This window comes from Poecilia reticulata, linkage group LG2, assembly GCF_000633615.1.
Source record: "Poecilia reticulata strain Guanapo linkage group LG2, Guppy_female_1.0+MT, whole genome shotgun sequence".
Classification (NCBI taxonomy): domain Eukaryota; kingdom Metazoa; phylum Chordata; class Actinopteri; order Cyprinodontiformes; family Poeciliidae; genus Poecilia; species Poecilia reticulata.
In genome coordinates, this window is record NC_024332.1 from 36,375,204 (window position 1) to 36,401,930 (window position 26,727).

Genomic DNA, 26,727 nt, shown 5'->3' on the forward strand with positions numbered 1-26,727 from the left:
ATTTGGCATCTAGCAAATATTCTCTTCTATTCTGATCTGACCTATAAAAAGAAAAGTTTTTCTTGATTCAATGTCAGTGAAGAGAAATATCTATTTATCACAGAGTTGAGTCTAATGCAGCATCTACATCATTTTAAACTAAAATAGGCACATTTTTTCCCCGACTGAAAAGCATATAAAAACAATCTAAATAAGTGAACCCAATGCTCACTTCAAAGAACTTCGAACCCAGCTTAGTGTGCAGGGTTGTAATTAAGTATCTTGTTTATGGCTTGTCAACAGCTATTCTTCCTCAGGCGAACTCCCAAGTCTTCAAGGCCACTTTTTGCTCCAAGTACAAACACTGAGAGTCTGAAAAGCCTTTTGGGGGTTTTGACAACCACACAAACTAAACGGAGCTCAGACTGCGCTTGTGTAGCATATCTACTATTGCAACCGGTGAGCTCTTGTTTACTCGCAGAATGCATTTTAATTAGAGGTTAAAAAGTCAGTTCATAAACTATTTACTTGACTGTAAAGTCAAAAGACAGAAGAAAAAGTAGATTAAAGAGTGAGAGGAAGACAAAGGCAGGGAGGAAGAAAGCGAAGATGTCACAAGAGGAAAGATAAAGGCGGGGGAAATGCGTAAGGACTGGATGGAGTAGACAGTGTGAAGAGGGGAAGGAAGGAGGGCGCTGATACCAATCTTCCCCTCAGAGGAGAATAGGGGCTGATTGATGGCAGTGGGATTGCTCTGCAGGAGGGTAGGTGGGTGGATTCTCCCTGATGGAGAGAATAGAGCAGGTGAGATAATGGCCGAGGGAGGAACGGAGAGATAAAGAGAGAGAATGGACGCACTGACAGGAGTGGCGGATCGGTAGGAGGAGCTCTCCTGTCTGCTGAGATTTTTAGCAATGGTGGAGAGAGAACATTAGGGAGGGATGTGAAGGAGAGGGAAACATCCCATTGTCCTGGCAGACAGTGAGCTTGGCAGGACGGGAGTGTTCAAATCCCTTAGGCCTTTTAACTCCACCCTGTTGACAGCTGGCTGCCTGCTAGAGCACAATGCTTGCCCTGACACACAAACACTTACATCCAGGGAGCACAAAGAAACACCACAACAAAGGCGATTGTGAGGGAGGTACTGTAAAATAACTTGGACTCTTTACTGCACTTGAAAGAACTGGGAAGAATGTGGAATGTTGTGGAACTCGTGAATACGGCGTTGGGTTTTAGTCGGCTTCTTCAGAGAGATGTTTACATGGTGTTTTGTTATTTAGGTAAGTTTGAGCTTTGGTTTCCAACCTTTGTTGGATCTCAGATTGAAAGATTATACATTTTCAGTGAGAAAAACCTGGGTGTGAAAGCCAACAGAGGCCTTTCTTCTACTTATGTCTTTGTGTTGCCCTGTAAGCTCTCAACCTGTCGAGGATGGAAGGATGGACAGACGGATGAATGGGTTGATGGATGGATGGACCTTTCATTTCCAGCCCCTCTGCATTCTGTGCAGAGATTTTTTGTTAGTTTTGTGACATTTTGCGTCCAATTTGTAATACTTTCTTGTAACATCTTGCAGATTAAGCAAAAGGTGTTACGTCTTTTATACATTCTTTTGTTTTGTCCTTTAAACTGCAAACACACCCATAATTAAGACACGAAAAACTCTCACAACTCACCCGTCACGCTTGTTGAGAGAAATCCCCCAACATCCACTGTCACCATGTCTGTGTACACACATCATAACACACACACAGCACTAATGGCTCATTGGTGACCTCAGGACCATGTTGTGGTCAACAGAAAGGTCAGAAAGTCCTCTCAGCACTGGCTGTTGATATGCGAGTGGCATAGAAAAGCTTTAAAAGCTTGTGCACTTCTGGGAGGATCCTTATTGTCAAAGGTGCTGCATCTATTGCTTGTGCCGCAGATGGTGCTGCAGTTGTTGTTGAAGTCTGAATTGCTTTGACCAGCCATAACCAGCCAAACATTGGTGTTTAAGAGAGAGTCCTGCTCAAGAGTGCAGACAAACAGCAGAGTAGCTGTTTCGACTGAGTCGTAGTAACTACCAACAATTACCAATTGCTTGTTGAAAGCAATACTCCGCTGGTAATTTTAAAACGGCAATGAGTTCAGATCTCTTTTGTTGAGTCAGTGCCGAGTCACCCGTCAGGAGGGAAAATGCAGAGTCTACAGACAGAACAGCTGCAGATGTGCAGCTTCACTTTGCAGATGTATACATTGACAAATCTGCAAATGTTATCAGACAGCTCAAACATTTCAGGTAAAGAAAAAACTAAAATCTCCAATTCCTCTTTGCTTATTAGATAAAAGCTTCCTATAAAGAAAAGCTGCAGACTAGCAGTTTAGAGCTGTTTAAATATCACTTGGTAAAATAAATCAGTGGTTTGCTTGTTTATTGCTTTTGAACCGCTGTGTTGACACATTGTTTCATTTTTATGGCAGAATGTTGGAGTTTTCTTCTGATTTTGAAAAAAACAGCAACTCCTCCAGTAAAAACAATCAATTTTCTCATGCGATCTTCAGCCAGTTTGTCACTAAACATCCACAAAAATACGGCTCATTCCCATTTTAGGTGGTAAAAAGAACCAAAGTTAACACAGTCAGACATGAAATAATATTAACACTTTTTGTTTAATCTTTTCCATACGTTCACTCTTGCATTATATTTCAAAAATATTCAGATAGCATAAAGCATTTTTGATTAAAGGCTGCTTTAAAAATATACAGACGATTTCCACTCAAAGGAAGGTAAACATTTTTCTTAGTATACTCTTATACCCTGCAAGAAAACACAATGATGTGAGGTTCTTTACTAAATAATAAAATCTCTTGAGAGCGTATAAAAGCATAAGAGTGTCTACGAGGCGCCGACGGTAGGATAGAGATGAAGGGGTTTGTAAATAACTCCAAAGAAGTTTAGAGTAGATTATACAGAACATAAAACTTGGCTACATTCACTATTTCATCTTAGAGCAAGTTTTTTTTTTCCAGTAATGCAATGAAACAAATCAAATTCTTCCATACTCCAGAGAGGTATGGAGTAAGGCAGATAAGGTAAACGCTGCATGAGTTGTGACGTTATGCAAACATTTCAACAATTATGCTTTTAGGAAATTATCCAGTGTAAAATTGTTGCTGCAGAGAGTTCTGGCAACGTAAAATAGCAGACTCTTCTGTTTTAATTTAAAACTGTGTAACAGTGGAAAGTTCAAAGAATATAAGTTTACAGAGAATAAAGTCGTCTAAGAACACGGCACGAAATTACAGAAATCTTATGTGAAATATTTGAGAAGGTATCCGTTATCTGTCTTTATGTTTAAACCACAAACTGTAACAGCATGTGAGCAGTAAAGGCTTGGTTCAGACCTGAACTGATGTTTGTTATTCATCAGTGATTTCCTTCTGTTTTTATTGACAGGCCCTCCATCTCCTCCTCGCAACCCGATGTTTAACATGAATGACACCTGCCTGATGCTGGAGTGGTCGCCTCCCAGCGACACTGGGGGTCGCCGGGATCTCACGTACAACGTCCAGTGCAAACGCTGTGGCCCCGGACCCAACCAGTGCCAGCTCTGTGAGGACGAGCTTCGCTTCCTGCCGAGGCCTTTGGGCCTGACCAATGCCACTGTAACCGTCACAGACTTCTCATCGCACGCCAACTACACCTTTGAGATTGAGTCACTAAACGGCGTGTCAGAGATGAGCACCTTCCCCCGGCAGGTGGCCATCATCACCGTCAGCACTGACCAGGGGGGTGAGTATATGAAAGTTGCAGTTGTTTACACCAACGCAGCATCTTGGATCTTTTCTACTGCCTTCACTCCTCTCTTAGTAACCATCCTTTCACTGCCTTGCTGCATCGTATTGAAATAAGCATAAATAAGAGCTGAGTGAGATTGCTTTCAATGGCTGGAGGCTGAACACGACTGCTTTATAACTTCTTCGTTTAGCTTTATCGGTATATTTAGCTGCCTGAGCTGATTTGCTCTAAAAGCTGGGATAGATTCTGAAAACATCTAATGTTTCTTAAACTGCAAACTAGTTATCACCTCATTAGTGTTTCCCGATCCTAAAAATAAGTGACAGGACGGTTTCCGATTGTCTCAACCTCTATTTTTCTTACATTGAGAATCTAATGAACTTTTTAAATATCTTCTAGAACAGCGTATGTGACCATTTGTAAACAGTACAGTCCCACACCTGAAATAGTCAACTTGACAGACACCCATTGCAAACCAACACATTCCTGTCAGTTTGTATCTGAATTTAATCACTTGCATCGTAGAAGCCATGCTTTGAGATGATATCCATCTGAGGAGGGATTGTTCAAGGACAGCATATGAAAGAAATGTGTCTGGGTCTTCGATATCTGCAGACGGGCTTAACCAGAGAAAAAAAATTGGGAGAGATGGTGGCAAAGGTAATGAAATACAATTTTGCTTCAGTCTGAGAGTGAAATGTCAATACTTGAACTCGGAAAAGGAATTCAGATTTCTGTAGATGGCAATCGGAACAATGTTCACAACTTTTGCATTCTCACTTCATGCAAATGACTGAAAAATGTACGTCATCTTTTTAAATGTATCTGAGGAGTTTATAAAAAGTCTACAAGATATTTTGTGCCCTTCGAAAGTGCACAAAATATCTCAGTGCACTGAGATATTTTGTGTGTACTTTCTTGCAATAACTTGCAATTTCTTGGGATACAGATGCTACTTTGCATTTCGAGGGAAATTTGCACAATTAGTTGGGTATTTAAGAAAAAAATAAGTTTTTGACACAAAACGACCTGCATTTCTTCACGTTTGTTTTGCTTAAAAAGCAATAGATTTGCTGCAAAATATGAAAGAGATATTTCTGCTGTTTTGGACTACATTTTTATAGTCCAAATCACCATTTCTTGTAGGCCTGTGTTTGGTTTATTGCATACTTATTAGCTGTCATTTTCAAACAGTTTTTGTCCACCTCCCTATATTAACCTGGAACTTCTCGCTTGCCTTCGTTTGTCCTCGTTCTCTTTCCAGACGTGCTTGTTTTGCCTTTCTTCTTTGTTCTCTCCTATCCGCATAACCTCCATGTTTCTACTGCTGAGAGCATCTGGGAGAAATACATTTTCTCATACAGCCATAGCACATTAACTGCATTATTCTGTGTCTCAAAGGACAGCTCTAGATAGTACATGCGACTCTGCGTTACACACAGACTTTTTTATTTGATTAACATGCCTTGTTTAGAACATAGTCAAAGCTGGTCCCTTAGCTGTAGACAAGACGCATTTGAACACTAATATAGCCAGCTGCTGCTATTTAGGGTCCTCAGGGGAGGAGGCAGATTTATGGCTCGCTGTTAGTGATAAACAGCCTAATGCTGTACTTTTAACACGGTTACGTTTTCAGAAAGCAGAATTTGATCAGTGCTGTTAAATTTAATGAGGATCATTAAAGGGGTATTGATCACACAGCTGTTTGTGTTGGGTGTAACTGAACAATGTTCTTACCAGCCTGTCTGCTGATGAATGTATAAAGATGCTGCGTAAATATTTTAAAGTGTATATTTTACAGCACAATTCTTGTGCTTGAGGATGGGAGTGAAATGATGGTGTTTTTTTTTTTTATTATCTACATTTTGTCTTCTAATCTAAGCTCATGATTACAAAGGGGTTAGCATAAATACACTTTTCAATATTCTGTCAGGTTAGAATTAAAAACTTTAATGAATTTTAACAGGGTTTTAGGTGATAGACAAACGCAAAGTTGCAGATATTTGTAAGGAAAAAAAAACACTGTTTTCTTAATTAAAAGTCAGACGTTTTGTGTAGACTTCATTTATCCTATGATTCTTTAAAATTAATAACCAGCCACCCAGTTTGGCTACATTCACGCAGCAGCTCTTGATGCTCAATTCGGATTTTTTTCATTTTTTATTTGCTGAAATATGATTCTTTTTGCCTGTCATTCATGTTACTTGCAGATGCTACTTCAATCAGTTCTCAGTGTGAATGGTTTACAACTTCAAAGCGACCCGCACGTGCAGAATTGAAGTGTGTTTACAGAAGTAATTATGAATCTAAACGTCTATGTATTGATTTATGAAGTTATTCAGCAATGGGAGCTGATGGTATTGCCACAAGATCATAATAAGACGAAGGAAGCAAAAAAAACAAAAGCACAACTATTAGCAATGGTCTTTTGAGGAGCATTGACTGTGACTTGTGGAGGGGGAGTCTGTTTGGATGTGTTGTTGGACCAGGAGAGGTGGGATAGTGAAGTGGTTTGCTTCACTAAAATAGCCTTCTTTCATATTCTCAGAATTATAATGTTCAGCCATTGTTTACATCTGGATTTACCGCATCTTCTTTAGTCCCTTATTTTGCTTTTTAAATTTCTTTCACACTTCTCTTATTTTGCCATACTTTTTCTGTATGGCAAAATAGAGAATAATGACGCATGTCTCACCTCGATGAGGTGAAAGTTGGATGAAAAGCGACATGACCGTTCAGAATGCAAAAGCTTTGAGAGTAATTGCATATGTATCTGATTTGATACCATATATGGATGTGGCACAAATCAGATTTTTGTCTGGCTTGAAAAAGATTGTTATTGGGCCTTCCAGTTTCGCAATCTGCAAATTGGACTTTTGGTTTTATGGAACCAATGACTTTGTTCTTTCCACGCTTCCATAAAAGCCATATTTGCAGTGCCTGCAACTAATGGTCGTCCTGACAGATTTCCCTTCAGTGAATCTCTGTAGTTCCTTCAGAGCGACAATGGGCCACGTCGTTGCTCCTCTGATTAATACTCGCCTTACCCAGCATGGTAGTTTAGGTCAGAAAGTTCTTTTTTGCAGTTGTGGTTGTAACATCACAAAACTGGAAAAAGTTCAATGTATATAAATACTGTTTCAAGGTACTGTTTGTACCAAACATAAATTCACTTACTAAATGGATCCTAAACTCTGATGCATCCTTTCCATCTTCCTGGCACTGTGGCTTGTTGAGAAATGCCAATTTGCGTCAGTGTCAGCAGTCTGAAAGCTCCAGTTGCTTTTGAAAAGGTTGAAATGAGCTAAAGTGTGCCTAAGGTCAGCATATTCATCCCAGTCAAAGATAACCATGCAAACCATCTGACGAAAAGCAACATTTGCATGCAGCAGTGATATGCATGCATGCTTCGGCACAAACAGAACTCTTTCTCCCGCCTCGACACATCCACCTAAACTGCTCTGTGATGGGCTTGTTTGGAAAAGTGCACATAAAATTCATATACACCATTAGCATAGTGTTGCCATCAGCAGAAAGCAGACAGCCATGTGAATTTCAGTGTTTTCAGGAGTCTGCTGTAATAATTTACTCTGACTATAAATAAATTGAACTCTGTCATTAAAATGCAGATGGACGTTTTTGGTCAGTGATTTGTTCCAGTAAAGATGTGATTTGCTTTACTGAGAAGACAAAGAATTATAATGCACAATGACAAACAACATCTGAGGTTTTTAGTGAGAAGAAAAATCTCTTGAAATTGAGAATAAAATAGATGTTTGTTTTTTTTAATGTTGACACGGTTTCTGACTTTACTCGTTTATTGTCAGCAGAAAGGATTCTCATCTTTATTTGGTCTGATGTCCCTGAAGAAGTTGTCAAAATATTTTTACTGAACTTTGCTAAAAAAGATTCGTGACAGAGGCACAAAGAAAATCAACAAGAGGACAAGTAGCACATGTGGAAACTTAATCGAGATGATGGTTTAAAAGGAAGGAGAAAATTAGATTTAAAAAGGAAAAGTACTTTTATAAATGTGAAAACAGAAAAAGTATGGCAAAATAAGAGAAGTGTGAAAGAAAACAAAATTTAAAAAGCAGAATAAGGGAAAATTATTGAGTTATTAAAAGACTAAAGAAAACAAAGCGAGAGTAAGAACCAGGATTAGTTTGCTAACGTTACGTTTGATTAAACAAATAAATGAATCCTAGAGAAAACAGTTGTACCAGGGTCCAATCCAGGCTTTATCCAAGCTGAAACATTTTTACAAAGTATGGAAGACAGATGCATGAATCAATAACTTATTGGCAGAATAAATATGTTTGAAAGAAATCACTTTGTGGGCATAAAATAACTGAGGAAAAGAAGTGACACTTTTGATTATGTAGTTAACTGTATTTTTATACAAACTTTTAAATATGTTTATGAAAGACTGAAATTGCTTAAATTGTGTCTCTTCAACTCTGGTTTTTTATGCTGCTCCCCCCTACATTGGTTCAGACCTCAAAAAAAAGTTTAATATTTGATAACACAAATAGTTGCGAGAAAAGTTCTAAAAAACCTGAAACCATTTACCAAGAATAAGTCATAGACTCTATATTGAAATTTCTACATTTATTCATTGATGTACCATGTAGACGTTTTGGGAAAGGGGATGAAATCAAACAGTTTTAGCTGTTCTATACAGTTACATGAACTTGCAGAGTTGTATTGGCGATAACTTTGAAGTGGTCTACTTCACTGGACCCCCTGCGGTTTGCGTGCCACTCCACTTGCTCCACAGCTGACACCATCTCCCACACACCGCACACTGCCTGGTCCTCTACACCCACGTTAGGCCACTGTTCGTCAAATTCAGCTCAGCATTCTATACAATCATTCCCCAGCAGCTGGTCACCAAATGCTTCCTGCTGAGCCTCAACACACCCACCTGTAACTGGATTCTGGACTTCCTGACAGCGACCGCAGTCGGCTCGCATCAGCAGCGCAGCATCACAAACCATCAGGCTGAGCACAGGTGCCTCCCGAGGTTGTGAGCTCAGCCAACTAACTGGTGTTTATGTTGCATGACTGCACTGCACAGAATCCAAATATATCATTGAGTTTGCAAATGACACAACTGTCATGGGGATCATCAGTGACGGCAATGAGGGGTTTTACAACAACCTTTTCCTGAACGTGACACAACCAAGGAAATGTTGGTTGATCCGAGTTTGTCAGCATATTATTAACGTCTCATTAAAAGCTCAAAGAAAAAGAGTCAGAACAACCAAGTTCCTCAGCATGACTAGCGATGTAAACTCTGAGACGAACACATGGCAACGTCTGGCTTGTCATATGAGCGAACACATCCAATCCTCACAGATTTCCACAAGCGAACAGCTGAGTGTCCCGACATGCAGAATTTTTGTCCTCTCAGGTCTAAAATATCCTCCAGCTGCAGCTGGTCCAAAATGCTGCTGCTCGCGTTCTGACTAAAACCAGGAAGATGGAGCATATCACCCAGTTCTAAAGTCCTTCCACTGGCTCCCAGCAGCTCAGAGAATAGACTTTAAAATACTGTTCTTAGTTTATAAATCACTGAACGGTTTAGCACCACAATTCATTTAAGACCTTCCAGAACCTCTCAGGTCTTCTGGTTCTGGTCTGCATCCAGAACCAGAACCAAACGAGGAGAAGCAGCATTCAGCTTCTATGCACCACAAATCTGGAACGCTGAAGTGCCTTTACATCTAGACTGAAAGCCCACCTGTTTAGAGTTTCTTTGGAAACATAACCAATGAAACATTAATCAACAACCTGATGTGTAACGACAGCAAAATGTAATGTTTCATCGTTGACTTTGTATTTTTGTGTTTTTATGATGTAAAGCACTTTGAAATGCCTTACTGCTGAAATGTGCTGCAGAACTAACATTTTATTTGATGCAGTGTAGTTTGGTCTGCAATGCATTGTGAGGACAGCTGATCATATGGAGCACTCTCTCCTCCATCCAGAATATTTTTCTGACCTTGCACAATATTCTCTGACCTCGCCATCCCTTCTCATAGACTGAGGCTCCGAAGCATCAACCAGAACTGCTTGGGTCTGTAACAACGCCTTTATCCCCTCGGTAACGCACACCTGTGCACTTGCACTTTAGATTGACTGGACAATCAGAGTGAACCCTCCTTCCATCCACTGGCTATTCTTGCGCGGTCGCAGAGTAATGCCACTTTTTGAGAGGTCGACTTTTGGGTGTTCTGTGAAGTTAAGGTTCAGGTTTTTCAAGGTGCTGTGAAATGTTTTTTTCCAACTATAAACATTTTTCACTCTTACTTATTGTTTGGGATATAAAGTTGTCAAAGTTAGATTCTACTCAAGGAAATCCCCCTGCCTTGAAATCAAAACAACTGTCTTTATACAGCAGTAGCATTAAATGAATAGCTTTTAGCAGCTTCCCTGTTCGAGGCGGCCTTTCTTCTGGCACCATGCCACGCTATAACTAACTATGACAAATTAGCCACATACCTAATTACTAGCCTGGGAAAATCACAATGATGTTTATTAGGCTCGGCATCATAAAGCGGTGTGCCTGTGCCCCAAGACCAAAGCTCTATACTGGAGGAACACTAATAATAACAGCTATACAAATTGGCTGAGTGAAATGACCAGGGCCCCAGAGGTGCTTAGCTGTGATGGGGTGAAGAGGAAGGTGACTTTCCGTGGATTAATCAATATGGCTATCCAAAGTGCTGCTGCGCCGGGGTTTGGATAACACCGTTTCCTGCTATACACGATATTTGTGTGTGTGTGTGTGTTTTAGCATTTCTCACTTTGTAAAGCCCTTTTTTTATTTCAACAAATACTGTGAGGACCTGTGATCCTTATGGGCCCCAAAGCTTGGGCCCCACATAAAGAAGTGCTGTTAGGTTACAGAAATACATAAAATATGAAAGGTGAATGCAAAGTCCTTGTGAAGAAAAATGTAATGTGTGTCTAGATTTAGCTGAGAACCTGACTCCATTATGGGTTAATAGGAAAAAGCAGCCACTGATAAAAATGCTGAATACATCATGTTGCTGTTTTTTTTTTTTTTTTCTTTTTTCCTCTCCCTGGACATATAGTTGTGGGTGAGAGGGTTTTTGGGGGTCCTACATCTTCTCGCAGTGAAATGTGTGTGTTTCCTGTGGGTGTGTTGGAGCGCCGTTAGATTGCTGACACCGGCCTTGTGGAAAGAGCAGTCGTAAATAGAAGCTTCACGCTTGCTGGCTTATTAACAGTTGATTTATCCGACTCTCTGCGGGGAACACGCGCCCTTGGCACCCGAGCCCAGAGATCGGCCGCGGGGGGCCCCAATTACCCGATGTCGTGGGTATCTGAAGATGTGCTGAGGGGAAATCTGGTGTCTTTGTGTTGCGAGCGGCGCACGTGCTCACGCGCCTCACATTGCTGCGTACGCCAGTCCCAGGGTCATCTTCATCATCACTCTTTCTCTTCGCTTGCACACTCACATTCACACCCACTCTGTATGCCTCCTGTGGTGGGAGATACAAGGGGGGAATAATAGGATGGGAAAAATTTATTCGACAGCTCTCTTTCTCTACACTGATTTATCAGAGCATTCCCTCCAATGATGTGCCTTTATCTTTCTCAGTTTCTCTTGTCGCTCTGCTCCCTGCAATTTTTCCACATTAAGCACTGCTGTGTGTTTGACTTGTGTGTTCATCACACTGTACTGACAAGTACTAACATTATACCCAGTCATATTTTACAGGGTTAAGGCTGCTGTGAGGCAGTGCTTTATTGCAGCAAGACTGAAGTTTTAAGACCTATTATTTAATCATAATGTTTGGCCTTCTTTTTATTCCTTCCTGTCAAATACTGCTTTATGTGTAAAGCTGAACGAAAAAAGTCCTTGAAGAGGTTTTTCTTGTGTTCTGTGCTAATTCTTTTACTCTGTGGACATAAAATATCAGGTTGTTACGTTTTTCAACCGAATTATTTGTTTAGCATGTCGTATAAATATTTTCATTTGTTTTAATGTTTCATTCTGAAACAACGTCTAAATATGACGGTTAAAAACTTTTTTGATGAGATATTTTTAGTAAAACACACAAAAATCAACGATTGAAATGTTTTGCTGTCTTTATAGTAGGATCAAATTAATTTTGTAATCATTTTCTATATGTCACATTTCTTTATGAAATATAGTCTTTTTGTGATATCTACCACAAAACTGTGATTATGAGGAGTTGAGCTGAAGCAGTGAAGTCAGCAGTCTGGTTGGTTGTTCAAGCTGTTAAGAGTATTGAAATACATAAATATTATACATACTATCAGTAAATATCGGTTATTGGCTGCAGCAGCAATTTTAATATTGGATATCGACATTGGTTGTTCCCTATTTTAAGCTCCTTTTAACACAGTTAAAAATGAGAAAATACAATAAAAAAATTGCAAATGTAAATTAAAATATTTCTTTTATTTTTAATTGCATAATCTCACACTGACAGTTTTAGAATTTCTTTATTCACTTTTTTCTAAAAAAAAATCACGATTTCCCCAATGTCTTCAAGGTCTTATTGTTTCAATAAAATAAGAGAAGTTTGGTATTTTCCATTTCATTTCTGTGAGGAGTTTGGAGTTTGATCTGCTTTGACGCTGCGTTTGCCAGGAATGTAAATGTCACAGGACAAATGGAAACTATTTCCTAATCAAAGTGAGAAATACAAGAGAAAAAGAAACTCTGTTCTGTCAAACAAGACTGAGCAAGAACCAAGATTTTATTATTATATTAGATGGTAATTATGTTAGATAAACAGAACAATCCAAAGTAAACTACAGCAGTTTTAATGGTGTGAGATTATGCTACTGAAGCTACATAATGTACTAATTTTGAATTTGTCTTGAGGCTTTTCACCGATCTTGAAGTTGTTCTTCAGGAATAAATCAACCTACATGTTTGACTTTATCTCATTCAATCAGTCACATAAAATATGATAAACTGGGTCTCTACAGAGTTTCATCCCATGTCAGTTTTAGCATGATTTTGGTCTTGTGTAGCACTTCAGATTTTTCATGGAGCAAAGAGAGAAAAACTTTGCATTTTTCCCAGTTTCTACTTGTGCCAAAGTTATATGCAACACTGAATCTAATCATTGCTTTATTTGGATTTTAAATCCTACAATAATGACTGAAATGAGAAGTAAGTGCTAATGGAGGAAACTGAGCATATAAATGTTGCTAATTGTTGCAGTAGGTGATGGAACCAATAAATGTTGTGATGTTTTCTTGAAACATTAATTTAATTAAAACTTCTGTTCCTGTGAATATTATATCACTTCTGTTATAATGGTTAACACTTACAGGTATCATTTGTTTTAGGTAAAAATTGAAAATTAACACATTTTATGAAAACGAGTCTTTGAGGCAACACACTTGCAGTACATGTCATTTAGATGAAAATAATCCTGGATCATGGTTCTAAATAAATATCAAAATATTTTAGATAATAACATTTCTCCATGTCAATTCATGTCTTTTTGAAAAGGTTATGGTTTCAAATCTCCATTTCGGTTACAATATAAGACCTACACTAGACTCTTTTATGCTAAAGTCAATTTTATGAATAACTTTTATTAGATTACTCATTGGTGCTCGTGTTGTGGATGCAATATTGCAACACTTGAACCTGACACACAATTTTTACTGGTAAAAAACAATAAGGTTATTTCTCAAGTGTGAAACTGGTGATGAATATCACAATGATCCTTATTCAGCGTCTCAAAATTGTGTGTATTTATTACGTTGTTTAGTTTTAGTCTTGGGGGAAATATATTTTATGGATTATAATATTCTGCATTCTCAGTCTATCGTTGCTGTTCTCTTGATTGTTTGCAGTGAATTGGTTACTGATGACTGCAGAACACAAATTGATTTTGTTTTATGTAATAAAGAAGTTAAAAATGTGACTTGGGGAAAAAAAATTGAGGGTGAATAGGAAATTCTTCCAATTATTTTACACTTCAAGTCTAAAAATAACTCAACGATTTAATTTAAAATAGGGCTGGACACTATTAGACATAAAAACTGATATTAATGAGAATGGCAGTGACAAAATCAAACTTGTGAAGAAGCCATCACTCCTACGGCGACTCTGACCTTTAGCATCTTGGTCACTAAAATTGTGTGTGTTTGAGGTACATGGGGAATCATATAGTCAGGTTTGCATTTGATGTTGCTTGCATTTGATTTTGATTTCCAATAGTGATGAGTACTTTCAGAGTTTTTTCAAAAATGTTAAGATTGTCATAATTTACTACGCTAATCTACTAAACCTTTTAACTAAAATGCGATCCAAACGGGGTGACATTCTGTCCTAGCCTCTTGCCCTCTGACCTCACTTACTAACAAAGCTGTCCTTCACCCTCCTTAACGAGGCGTCCATCTTCAGGGACATTTTTGGGAACTTCTTATGGTGCTAACAGAAGCTAATTTGACGTCTCTCTCCTCATCTTGCTGGTTCTATGGATACCTGTGAATAGCTAATTCTGCCTCCTTCTCTAGCCCTGCAGTTGACCAAAATTATCTATAATATGCTTTTCTGGTTAAATTACAACAACTCCGGGTCGGCCTGTGATTATGTGTCTGCCCACTGGACGTTTCCCAGTACGCCAGATGGCCAGTCCGGCACTCAGTACTGACCTGAACCAGGTCAACCAGTCCTGCTAAACCAATTAAAAATAACAGACTTTTGATGAACATACAGTTAAACCCAAAGTTATTAATATTCCTGGCAGATTTATATTTAATATTATTTTGATCCCATAACTAAATATGCAAAGACTTGGTGGAAGATGATGAGTCTATGTACAAGGAGAATGATTTTTTAAAAATGATTTTAAGAAAATCAGCATGTTAAAATCATACCATTTCCCTGTCAGTATTGAATTTAAAAGCCTTTTAGGCTTTATGACAATCAAACACATAATAGTCTAATCTCCTTCCTTAGATTCTGCAGCAAATTCTAGTCAAAATGTTAATATTAATTCCAGTTATAGGAAACATATTAGTAAAATTAATTACTTAAAATTTACCTCTACTTACTGGGATGGATAATTTTGGACTTATCTGTAGGATATTTCTCATTTTGTACAACAAGAATCTGATCTAATGAACATTCAGTGTTGAACTTTCCAAACTATTTTAACTAAATAGAAGGATTACCTTTCATAATAAGTTTAATCCATTCCAGCTACAAATGAGTTTCATATAACAATAACAGACACATCCATTATCTTTGGATCCTAGTTTAGTCATTTCAAGGAGTTACCGCAAGATTTAAAGTAAAGGTTCATTTTGGTGTTGCTAAATTGGGAAGTGAAGCCAAAAGGCCCTGCAAATGAAAGGTTGGTTTTACAGAGTTTGAGAAGAACAGTTTATTTTTGTCCTCCTATCATTTTTATCAAAATGTCTACTTTCACCTGGTGAAACAAAAAACCCCACAAAAAAGAACAGCTATTCATTAAATGCTAAGTGTAAATCTACATGTATTTTAAATCCAAAGCATGTTGCATAACACATTTTTGTTAGAGTAACCTCTGTGGGTTGAGTGCACTTCAAAAGTGTCTGAACTGCCATTATGGCTGCAATTTACTCTCGGTGCTCCATTTGTGGTTGTGGCCCTGATGAAACGGGCAGAAGAAGCTCATGACAGCCGGGATCTCTAACCCTTCATGTCTTCTGGCTCCTGCAGCTGCTGTCAACTGTCCTGAATGATATTAACAAGCAGCTGATAAGTCTGAACCTCCACCTTCACTGACCGACAGAGACCTTTCACAAAACACAAGAAGAATTCATGACGTGTAGAGAACGATCCCTTAACATTTATTGTTTTACAGCCAGAATCTGCCAGGTTGATGCTTCAGGCGATAATTTGACTCCAGCAAGCAGGACGACGTAACTAATGTGCAGATATGACTACAAACTGCGACTCAGGATACCAGAAATATTAAAAACAATTGCTCGCTTTAATCCGTCAGTGCTGGAAATTCTGAAATAAATATTTTTCCGGGCGATAAATTGTCCCAGGAATTATTGCGATAAACAATAATATTGTTTTGAGACGTTTTCAAGTAACAATGCAAGAGCACATTCTCAAATATCAAAAAACGCTCGATTTTAATGAATATTTCACACTGAAACTAAAATGTATTTTAAATATCCGAAGTAAATAATCAAAGCAACTCAAATAGCTAATAAAATTAATTATAACGTCTTTGTAAACAAAATTGTCCTTCAGTTAAAAGGGCTGGTTGAGGCCAAACCACCAGATTGAAGCTTTTTGATTTCCATTTTTTTTTTTGTGGAAAAAGAGAGAAAACGATAAATCATGCAGATGGTCATTATTAAGTTTGTTTTAATTTAATTCACTGATTTATTCCTTACTGCGATAAGCATATACTGAATGACTAAACTGTTTAAAAATAAATGTAGCAAACAGTTGATAATTTATCTCCCTATTTTTGTCTTAAATTTTTCACTTCAGATTTACATATTCCACTCTTTTAATCGCTTCCAATACTTTTTATTGTGATTAAAAATTCCTGCCTCTAGTATTCCCATTAATAAGATTGCTTTTATGAAGGGAACTTGGCAAATTTTATTTTGCAAATAATTTTAGTACGTGCAAAATTAGAAAAGTTTCTTTGTATTATGCAACATCTAAATTAAATTACCTATTATGTAAAAAGAAAACCCTTCAGATTCTGTATTTAACTTCCTTATCTGTGTCATCTTTAATTTTACTATTTCCTGATGTTTTTTGGGCACTTTAACATTTTCTTACATTACTGCCCATATTGTCTTTATTTCATCCCAATTATGTTCATGTTTTTCAATTGTAAATGTAGTAAAAAAAGGTTTTTTTTTACATATTGTACCACATTTGTAATCTCTGAACTTTGCTGACCTTACATGAGCGTTTCCTAAGAATATGTCAGCCCTCTGGAAGGTGTGTGTGGAAGAACCACACACCGTCGATGTGCTCACTTCCCATCCTTGCTGCCAGAGCCTAATCAGTGTGGAAGCAGAGCTCGGCCTGCTGATTGGTGGTGGATCTTTGGGATGAATCACACCAATGAAAGGGATTCTGCTGGCACAGAAATGAGGCTTTTGGGCCAGAAATTCTTTGTGCTTTCTGAATACTCATTTCCTATTTTTCTTTTTCTGTTTGAGTCATCATCCAACAGTGCTATTTGTTTCATATTCAGACATTTGCATTGATCACAGAAATTCCTTTACCATTTGCAAAATGACAAAGACGATCTCTTTTATCCTATAAGGCATTTGAGCTGTACAGCAGGGGAGTTAAACTCACTTTCGTTTTAGACCAAATCCAGATCATAAACGCTCTTAAAGGGCCGGTTGTGCCACAATGTATTGATAAAACCCGTTCCCAAACTGTTAAAATGTCAATGAATTGTTAAAATGAAATAATATTGAACATCGTTTCAGTCCCTCCAGGATTTTTGTGATTCTCTGCAATAAAAAGTGAAATGTTTGTGGTACTAATTTGGAAAGATTTGTGATATTTTGTGACTATTTATGACAGTATATGCAAGTTTTCATTCCTCGCTGTATAGATCATGGACAATAATCTGACATCAATTAAAGTTGAGGCAGCTGTTTAGAACAATTAAAAAAGTTTTTCACTATTTTTGAGAAAAATCTGCAATAAACTCCCAATTATGCATTAATGCACAAAAGTGCAGGGATTTACTAATTTTGTGTGAATTTCCACAATAATTCTCAAATGCTGGAGGGACTGATTGATATAATTTGGCAAAACAGATAAAAAATGCATTGATTTGATTGATAACATAAAATTTAAGCACATTTAGTATCTAGTCTAGTATCTAGAGGGCCGCATAAGAAGCTTTGTCGGGCCGGATTTGGCCCACGTGCCTCGAGTTTGACACATGTACTTTATAGTGAAGCTCGATTCATTTATTCAGAGGAAATTAGTGTTAGTGATGCATCTGGTGTTGCATCTTTTTAAAAAGAGTTGCAACTTTTTAGTGAGAGCTGCAAGGTGCAGATGTGCAGGTTGTGAAATATAGAGGGTATTCGAGCTATTCGAGCTCATATATGCACAGTGTCAGATCTATGGTGCACGTTTTTTATAACTTTGGACAAAAGTTTTCATAAAACCATCATCAATTTAAATGACATGGTATTTTTGTCTTTTACTTTGAATTTTTTTGTGATTGTGCAACTTGCCTCTTCAAACTTAACAATAAAATAGTGTGAGACATAAAATTTCTTGTGAAACAACTGAAACGTACACAATCATACATTCAGAACTACAGACTAAATATTTGGATAAATGTTCCTGAGTGAGTTTTGCGGAAACCACACTCTTTTTTTAAATTTTTTATCAGAAATGTGATAGCTCATTTGTTTATTTATTCATTTTGTTTCTTGCTGTCAATCTACTCTGAAGTGTGTTAATTTTTAATAAGGTTGAGGAACTCAATGTTATTTTTGCTTTATCCATCACAAAACCCGTTGTGTGTTTGGGATCTTTATTCTGTCGGAACAATTTTGTCTAAATCCTAGCCTTGCTGTTGATTTGGTGGAAATATGAATGAATTTAGAGGTAGTGGTTTCTATTTTTCAACTTGTTATGAGCAGAGCTCTAGCAAAAAAAATAACTAGACAAGTTGATGCTACAACCACTGTGCTTTGATATTGGAAAAGAGCTTTTTAGATTTGAAAGCCTTATGTTGACGAAACCAAACAAATTTCCTCCCACGGTGAATAGAGATGGCAGGAAAGCTAAATTACTCTAGTAAGAGGCTTGGTGTATCTGTTAAAAGTATCTGCAAATTGTAGTCAGAGTTGACTGTGTTGATCTTGGAACGTTGTTTTGGTTGACGACTTTACAATGCTTGCTGCTTGACTTTGCACAGTGGCTCTGGCGTTTCTGAATCTTCTGGTTTGTGATAGTTTTGAACTTTGGCGGTTCTGATTTTGTACTCAATATCCTAAGTAAACGGTGGCATTTTGGATCAGATGAGGTAAACTTTGACATAAATTGGTGTTCCAACTGAATAATGACCCAAACCAACATGGTTTTGGAATGAAAAAAGCAGAGCATCACGAAATTACTGAAACGGCCTCAACCACAGCAACGTTAAGTATTGCGGGGCAACCGTGGCTCTGTGTGTAGAGTAGTCGTCTTGCGATTGGAAGGCTATAGGTTCGATTCCAGCTTCCTCCTGCCACGTGTCAATGTGCCCTTGGGCAAGGCACCCAACACCAAATTGCCCACCGAGCTGCATATCGGTGTATAAATGTGTGAGCGTTTGTGAGTGCGAATGGGTGAATGTGACTCTAGCGTAAAGCGCGTTGAGTGGTCAAAAATTATTGGATAAAGCGCTATATAAGTTCAGTCTATTTAAAATATATTTTGAGAATTATGCCAGGACCTAATTTATGGCTGTAAAAAGTCTGTGGTTTTTCAGCAATTTGTAAAAAAAAAAAAAAAAAAAATGTTTAAACCTGTTCAGCAAATTTTTGCTCTTAAAATTTGTCGATGTTGTTTTTTGTATGTAGGTTTAAATGCAACATCAAAATCCAAAACTACCATAATATTCATGTCCACGGTGAGAGGATGTGAAATCATGACCAGCATTTTCTGCATGTCACAGTGATACATACTGTAATTTAATAAGCTGATACTTTTTTCACACGCTTTGATCACTGTGATGTGGTTAATATCTGGGTTTTTACAAAACTGTTTTCGAAAGTCTGGACTGCTGCATGATGACAAAATAACGGTTGTCAAAGCAAGCTTAGAAAGCATCTCTTTTCTCCTTCTGTTCTTTTATTCCGGCTTAATTTTTGTAAAAAAGAAAGCTCCTGAATTGTGTCACGATTTTCACACTAATCAAACTTTTCTGCCAGACTCGCCGTAAATACAGGTTTCAACTGCTGCATTTAGCATTTTCTCAACATTTTCTGTTTTTATAGATGTTGGCTGCATTATAGGTGAGTCATGCACTAAAATAAAAAAAAATGTGAGGAGACATTTCTGAAATTATATAAATCTGCGAAGAGAAGGTGACACTTCTCTCTGTAAAACAGGATTAAAATATTCAAATATAGCTGTTAAGTTAACGTGAGTCAGATTTATGTCTTTGTTCATTTGTTATCAAATTCATCACTATGTGAACTGATGGATTATCCTTTTTTTGGAATGTCTCAACCCAATGTTCTTACATGAGAGTTTGAAACATTAGTCAGCAGCACACAAGTTCAGAGTAAATGATGGAGGATTCATAAAACCATATATAACTTTTCCTTTTATTTTTTGTCATAGCTGCCACTTGAAGTCCATTAATGGCATCATATTCTAATTTGCATAATTAACATAGTGCATTTGATTATAAAGAACACAGTAAAAGAGGAATGTCTCATGAAAATCAAGTCAAAAACATTTTTAACATTTCCTACTGTCTTCTTTTATCTGGGTGCGTGAACAGAAAGAAAGCCAAAGTCAGTTACTTTTGTTTATTCAATATTTAGTTTACTTTTCTTACATTTTGTTTGGTTTTGAACTTTATGATCCACACAGAAGTCTCGTAAGAGTCGAAATCAAAAATCAGCATTTGACTTTTTTACATAAAATCTACGTCAACAATCTGAATGAACAAAAATGCTTTCACAGCAGTCTTCAAAATCCTCCTTTCGCATCAGTTCTTTGTCAAGTCGCTGAAAAGGAGTGAATATTCTCTAAAGGTAGCAAAATATACTTGTCACGTTTGCAACACGGACAAGAGTGAAATCTTTTCTCTTTGAATTTTGATTTTGATATTTCTATCTAATACTTCATCAATACCGTCAGTATTAAAACCTTTCTTAAAATTACAATTTAAAAATTATCAGTAATGTTGCAGTCTTTTGAGATAACTAATTGTACAATGACCCAAGAAAAAATCATTTTCCCGGTTCCTGGTCATACTAAAACAATGAATAACATTATTAAACATTTTTTCTGATGTCTGCTCATGCTCACTTTGGTCACCAAGCGTCTCTTGTCTTTATTAAAGTGTAGCTTTCAGCAGCTGGTATGTTGTACACTTTCATAAGGTTTGCAAAGAAAAACAACTTTGAAACTTCCATTAGTGTAAATGCTTTTTGTGTATGTAATCCGGTTTATTCTTTCACTTTTTTTACAGTGAATTTCTCAAGGCGAATGTGTTGACCTAAATTGTGTCCTTGTAATGTTCTAGTAACTTCAAGGCTGAAATAGTTGCACCTTTTAAGTAACAATGAGTCGATGCATACTGAAAAAGGTAACATTTTAGAAAGGAACGCTGGTCCTTCAGCTTGAACTCTGTCTTTTTTTATACAACGGTAAATGTTTTCAAAGGAATTTAGAAATCCTTGGCCTCAAGTTGTGTAATTTCCTAGTATTCTGACAAAAGCCCAATGTCACCTGACAAAGTTTATTTTTTTCTTAAGGAGTCCTTTTTTCATCAAAATGTCAGAGGTACCTTTAGTAGCTTTTAGCTTTGATTATTACACACATTCACAGTTAATAAGCTTCTGTAATGTCACGAGATTCATTTCCGTCCAGTGTTGCAATCATTTTTCTCCAAGATCTTGTATTGATGGTGGGAAAGTCTGACTGTTGAATCTCAACATCTCAAATCTCAATCCAATTACCCCATTCTCAATGGGGTAAAGATCCTAACTCTTGATAAGTGACAAATTCTTTCTATTTTTTTTAATGTTATTTTTATTTTTGTACAGTTCTTTGCACAAGTACAGCTGTGTTTGCACTTTCCTTAGATGGTTTCTCTGCTTGATTTATTCTAAAGATTTTTTCAAACAGACTAGCATCTGTTGGTGTTGTTGGACATGATTGCTCAATAAATACGAAGCTACTTATTGCATCAGAAACGAGGAGAAGCAGCATTCAGTTTCTATGCACCACAAATTTGGAACAAACTTCCAGAAAACTGTAAAACAGCTGAAACACTGGGTGCCTTTAAATCTAAACTTAAAACCCACCTGTTTAGAGTTGCTTATGGCTGAATTAGGGTTAGAGTGCGGGTTTTGATGTCTTCGATGTTTTTATCTTTACTTTTTATCTATTTATTAAATTCTTTTTGTTCCTCTTTCTCTGTGTTTAATTTTTAATGATGTAAAGTCCCCTGGAGAGGCGCGGGTACTGTCCCCCACTCGTAGCCCTATTCGGGTTAGAGTCCCTTGAGTAAAACGTGGGTTAGAGTCCCAGTTAAACAACATTTAACTAAAGTTCTACGGGGCTTAGAGTCCCAGTTAAATGGCGTTTAACTAAAGTCCCAGAGGTTAGAGTTCTTGTCAAACGGGGTTTTTGACTAAAGTCCCAGATTGTTAGAGTCCCAGTTAAACAGCGTTTAACTAAAGTCCTAGAGGTTAGTGTCCTTGTCAAACGGTGTTTTTGACTAAAATCCCAGAGGGTTAGAGTCCCAGTTAAACAATGTCTAACTAAAGTCCTAGAGGTCGGAGTCCTTGTCAAATGGCCTTTTTGACTAAAGTCCCAGAGGGTTAGTCCTAGAGGTTGGAGTCCTTGTCAAACGGCGTTTTTGACTAAAGTCCCAGAGGGTTAGAGTCCCAGTTAAATGACGTTTAACTAAAGTCCTACGGGGTTTAGAGTCCCAGTTGCAACTAAAAACCTAGAGGTTGGAGTCCTTGTCAAACGGCGTTTTTGACTAAAGTCCCAGAGGGTTAGAGTGCCAGTTGACGGGGTGCGGGTTTTAATGTTTTTATCTTTTTTAATCTTTTTTTTTCTCAAAATCTCTTTCTCTTTCCTACTGTTTATTCAGTAGGAATAAACAGAAGTAAATAAAACGGCATGTCACATGTTGTTTTTTTAATTATGTAAAGCACTTTGAAATGCCTTGTTGCTGAAATGTGCTATACAAATAAAATTTGATTGATTGATTGATTGATTGATTGATCAGCTAGAGTTAAATAACTTTTTACCACCTGATTTACCCAGCAGTTATGCAGCACCTGTAAGAGTCTCAAACCCATTTGCCTAGTTACATTCAGGCGCTGACGTCTTTTAAATATTTTATATTCATTCAAATAGCTGGGTGAATTTCTAAAGGTTCTGCGTCCAGCTATGTTTTTCACACAGGTTGATAAATTGTGTTTTCTTATCCAGACCTGCTGTGCTTTTGGAACCTGACACTTTGACCATTTTGCAGCTATTTGAAACACGTAAACAGCGCACTGTGAAGAGTACTGACACCTTGCTGTCACTACAAACATTAAGACTTTTACTGCTTTAACTCCCAAGGCACTTTCTGAGAGTTACAAAATTTTTTGCTGTCTTGTGCATTTTAGCCCAAAGCATGACAGTTTTTTTGTTGTTGTTTTTTTTTTTTTTAACTATAATCCAGAAATAGTATTGGCTGTAAAGTCAAGCTTGGAATGACCTACAGCACCTTGCAAAAGTGTTTAGAACCACAAACATTACTCTATTTTGTCAGGACTTTATGTAACAGACAAACACAAAGCAGCATACAAAAGTGAGTTGAATAAAAGCGATACACATTTCATCAAAAAGTGGCTGATTTTCATTCATTCGATTTTTAACCTGCATAAAATCCAGTGCAAGCAGCTGCCTTCAGGTTTGAACAACTCATGGAGCATTGTTCAATCCGTTATCTGAAGATAGGAGAAATAAACCTTGAGAGCCCTCTGTTCATAGTGAGACTAAATTACACACAAATGCACTCTTCTAAAGCCAGATTTTTGCATTTTGAAGTATCATAGTAAAGGGAGGTCAAAAGAATGCACAGATTTTCTTTTTTTAAATAATATTAAGAGGTTGGACCAATTTCCTTTTACAAGTATACTTCTTTGTGTTTGTCTGTTACATGAGGTGAAAAGAAAAGACCGTAACAAGTTTAAGGGGTAAGAATACTTTTGCAAATGTTTTAGTCTAAACACCTGAGCTTACAGTTCTTGGCAGTTTTTTCTCTGATTATGAACAGATATCTTTGTATGAGCAGGTTAACACAACTGAGAACAGCGTTTGGTCAACAACATCTTGCATAAAGGATATAAAACATTTATATTGTTTTGATTTTTTTGCCCTGTTTTGCACATTTAACATCACACAAGCTGGGTAAACATATTCGGCTCAAAGAGAGTTTTTCACCTTGGCTTAAATATTCATTTAGCTCAGTGTGACTCATTATCACAACATATGGCATAACATTGGAGTGATTTATTTTACACTTTTGTTTTATTTTCTTTTTCAAATTCATGCGATGGTTGTGATACTGCTGCAGGTTTGTGTCCCATTTAACTTCAGAACTGATCAAAAACTGCCTGGTTTTGTCACAACAGAAAATGTTACATGACCTTTCTGTTAGCATGATAAAACATACTTACTTAAAATCCCAAAATAACCTGCCAACCTTTTGAGAAAAGATCAAGGAGATAAACTGAGTTTTTTTCAAGCCGGTTGAATATTGCTGCATTCGTATAAAAATTAGCATGATTGAGTGCACTTGTCAGGCGAGACCGCTGTATGTATTAGAGCGGTGGAGTGCTGCGCTTGCAGTTGTTCAAACAGCTCTGTATGCACAAACACACACATGCACAAAAAATGCATTAAAAGTGCACAACAGAACCGTGTGAAAAACCCCGCACCTGTAATGAAGTGATAACGCTGAGTAAGACAGATACACACAAAACGCACATATACACACACAAACACACAGCCATTATGACTACAGCTGTGTTTAACCGAGGAGTCGTGACCCTAATGGGTTGGGATTGTTGCATCACTGGTGATTACTACTGAAAGCCTGTGATATATGGTGCCTATAAACAGACAATAAGGGAACAAATTCACTCTGAATCATCATCGGAGATAATACCCTGCCAATATATTTACAAATTAAAGCCATCTACTTATCATATTGACAACATTTCAGTTTAAAAGCTAAAAGCACCATTTTATTTGTCATTATTCCCCCAATGCTTTCTTTTCTGCAGCTCCATTTTTACTGTTTGGAGCCTGTTTATATCTTAATAGGCAAGGCAACTCAAAGCGCTTAAGTCAACAACATGCATTGACAAATCAAGTAAAAATTCTAGTTGTTTTTAACCTTGTTTTAAAAGAGGTCAGAGTGGGAGCAATCCTGGAAGCATATTCCACATTTTTGTTGCATAAAAGCTGAAGGCTGCATCAGCATGTTTAGTTCTGAGTCCTACAGTGGTTAGTAGGTTTGATTAAAATGACTTTAAACATCTTAATGGTTTATAGCATTGAAGAAGATCGGAGACGTAGTCTGGGCTTGTACATCACCAAGGTGTTTTCTGATGTTTTTGCTGCATAGTTTGGCAGGTTGCAGCATAAATGCTGCCATTGTTGCAGTTTTCGGTAATCCAATCTAATTTCTGTTGCATTTAGTTCCTCTTATTAAGTCTTTAAACTACTTTGAAATTGTTTATTATGTTGCCATCAGTGATGAAATAAACCATAACTAAGTTATAGTCTGATACTTTATTAAAACTGATCAAATCAATGCTATATTTGCTTGACAGTTTGGTAGCTTCCTACATTTTATCAGTATATCGACTAACTCACCAGTTACTCTCTGTATATCAGGCTCTTCTATTCTTCTTCCCTCTATACCTTTTCTTTCAAATTGCATGTTTTGCATCCATAAAGCTTTAGAGCAGAAAAACTTGAACTTGAGCGACATTTTTTAGTTGAACTGTTAATTAATGCCATAAAACATTTCGGTGTCTGTGGTTGTTTGGCTATATATATATATATTCTACAATATCAGAAGTGCACAATAAAACCCATTACAGATATTCAATACTGTGAGAAGAGTATTTGATAACGATGACTCAAGTTTTTACTGACTTCATCATCTAAAATAATTCCTGTTTTGTGAAGATTTTAATGAGATGCTTCTTAACACTAATGATCCAAAAAATAATAATTATCTAAAGTGTGTGGAGCAAGTAAAGTAGCCCTGAGCTGCTTGAAAGAATGTCCCTTAGTAAATGTCAAAGATGGAAAAGAAAAGCATTTAAAGAACTTCCAAAGAAAGCCGTCAAAGCCTTACATGATTTTCATCTCCCTTACTTCTTAGTTTTAAAGGAAACTTCTGAAAAGTGACCCTTAGACCTGTGCTTCTGTGCAGGAATTCCTTCCCCTGTGTGTCAATGCCATTCAGACACCTTATACATTATTGATTGAGCCCCCTGACGGCAGAGCGTCTCAATGTTTTTCTCCAAGTGTCACGTAGAAGTCACATCTATTAGTTCTTGTATGTGTGTGTGGGCATTAAATGATCATCTGTTTGGTTATTCTGCTCCATGTTTGTGTATGTGTGTATAAGTTTAGCAGCTCCACAGATGGATGGCACACGAGCCTCAGTGCCAGTAAATCCCAGCAGACCCTCCAGTCCTGTTAACAGCAGGTTTTGCTGTCAAAGTGTCCTTGAGTAAGACAATCAAGCTCTGCTTGGTCACTTATAATAAGTCAAATAAAACCCTCCACAGAGTGAATAAAATATTTTGTGATTATCCTTGCTCAAAGAGACTCTGAATAAGTAGACAAATCAATCTTGTCAAAGTGATGTCAAGTAATAACGTTTCCTCTAAAAAGTGTCCTTATGATTGACAGAAAATACACTCCATTCTTTAGTTTGGCTTTGTTTCACTATTAGGCACTGATTAGCAAGCATTTCAAATTCAAGCATTATTCTCTATGTTAATAGTTTATCTACAATGCACCAACCTTTAATGCACCAGACTTCTACTTCTGGCAGCTGAAGGAGGAACAGCTTATCCTGCTCTCTCCCGTCCTTACTGATAACTTTGCTTGYGRATTATTTTTAAAGTCACAATTTTTATGGTTTTATTCACATTATCGACATCATAACTGGATTACTTCA

At 37.3% G+C, this 26,727-nt stretch overlaps 1 protein-coding gene across 1 annotated transcript in view; it reads left to right on the forward strand.

Annotated features, from left to right (window-relative positions):
- Positions 1–26,727, forward strand: part of epha6 (eph receptor A6) — a 194,331-nt gene that overhangs the window by 95,202 nt on the left and 72,402 nt on the right. Inside the window, exon 5 of the mRNA XM_008403535.2 lies at positions 3,419–3,754. Coding sequence (XP_008401757.1) covers positions 3,419–3,754 — 336 coding nt within the window. The remainder of the gene's footprint in view (positions 1–3,418; positions 3,755–26,727) is intronic.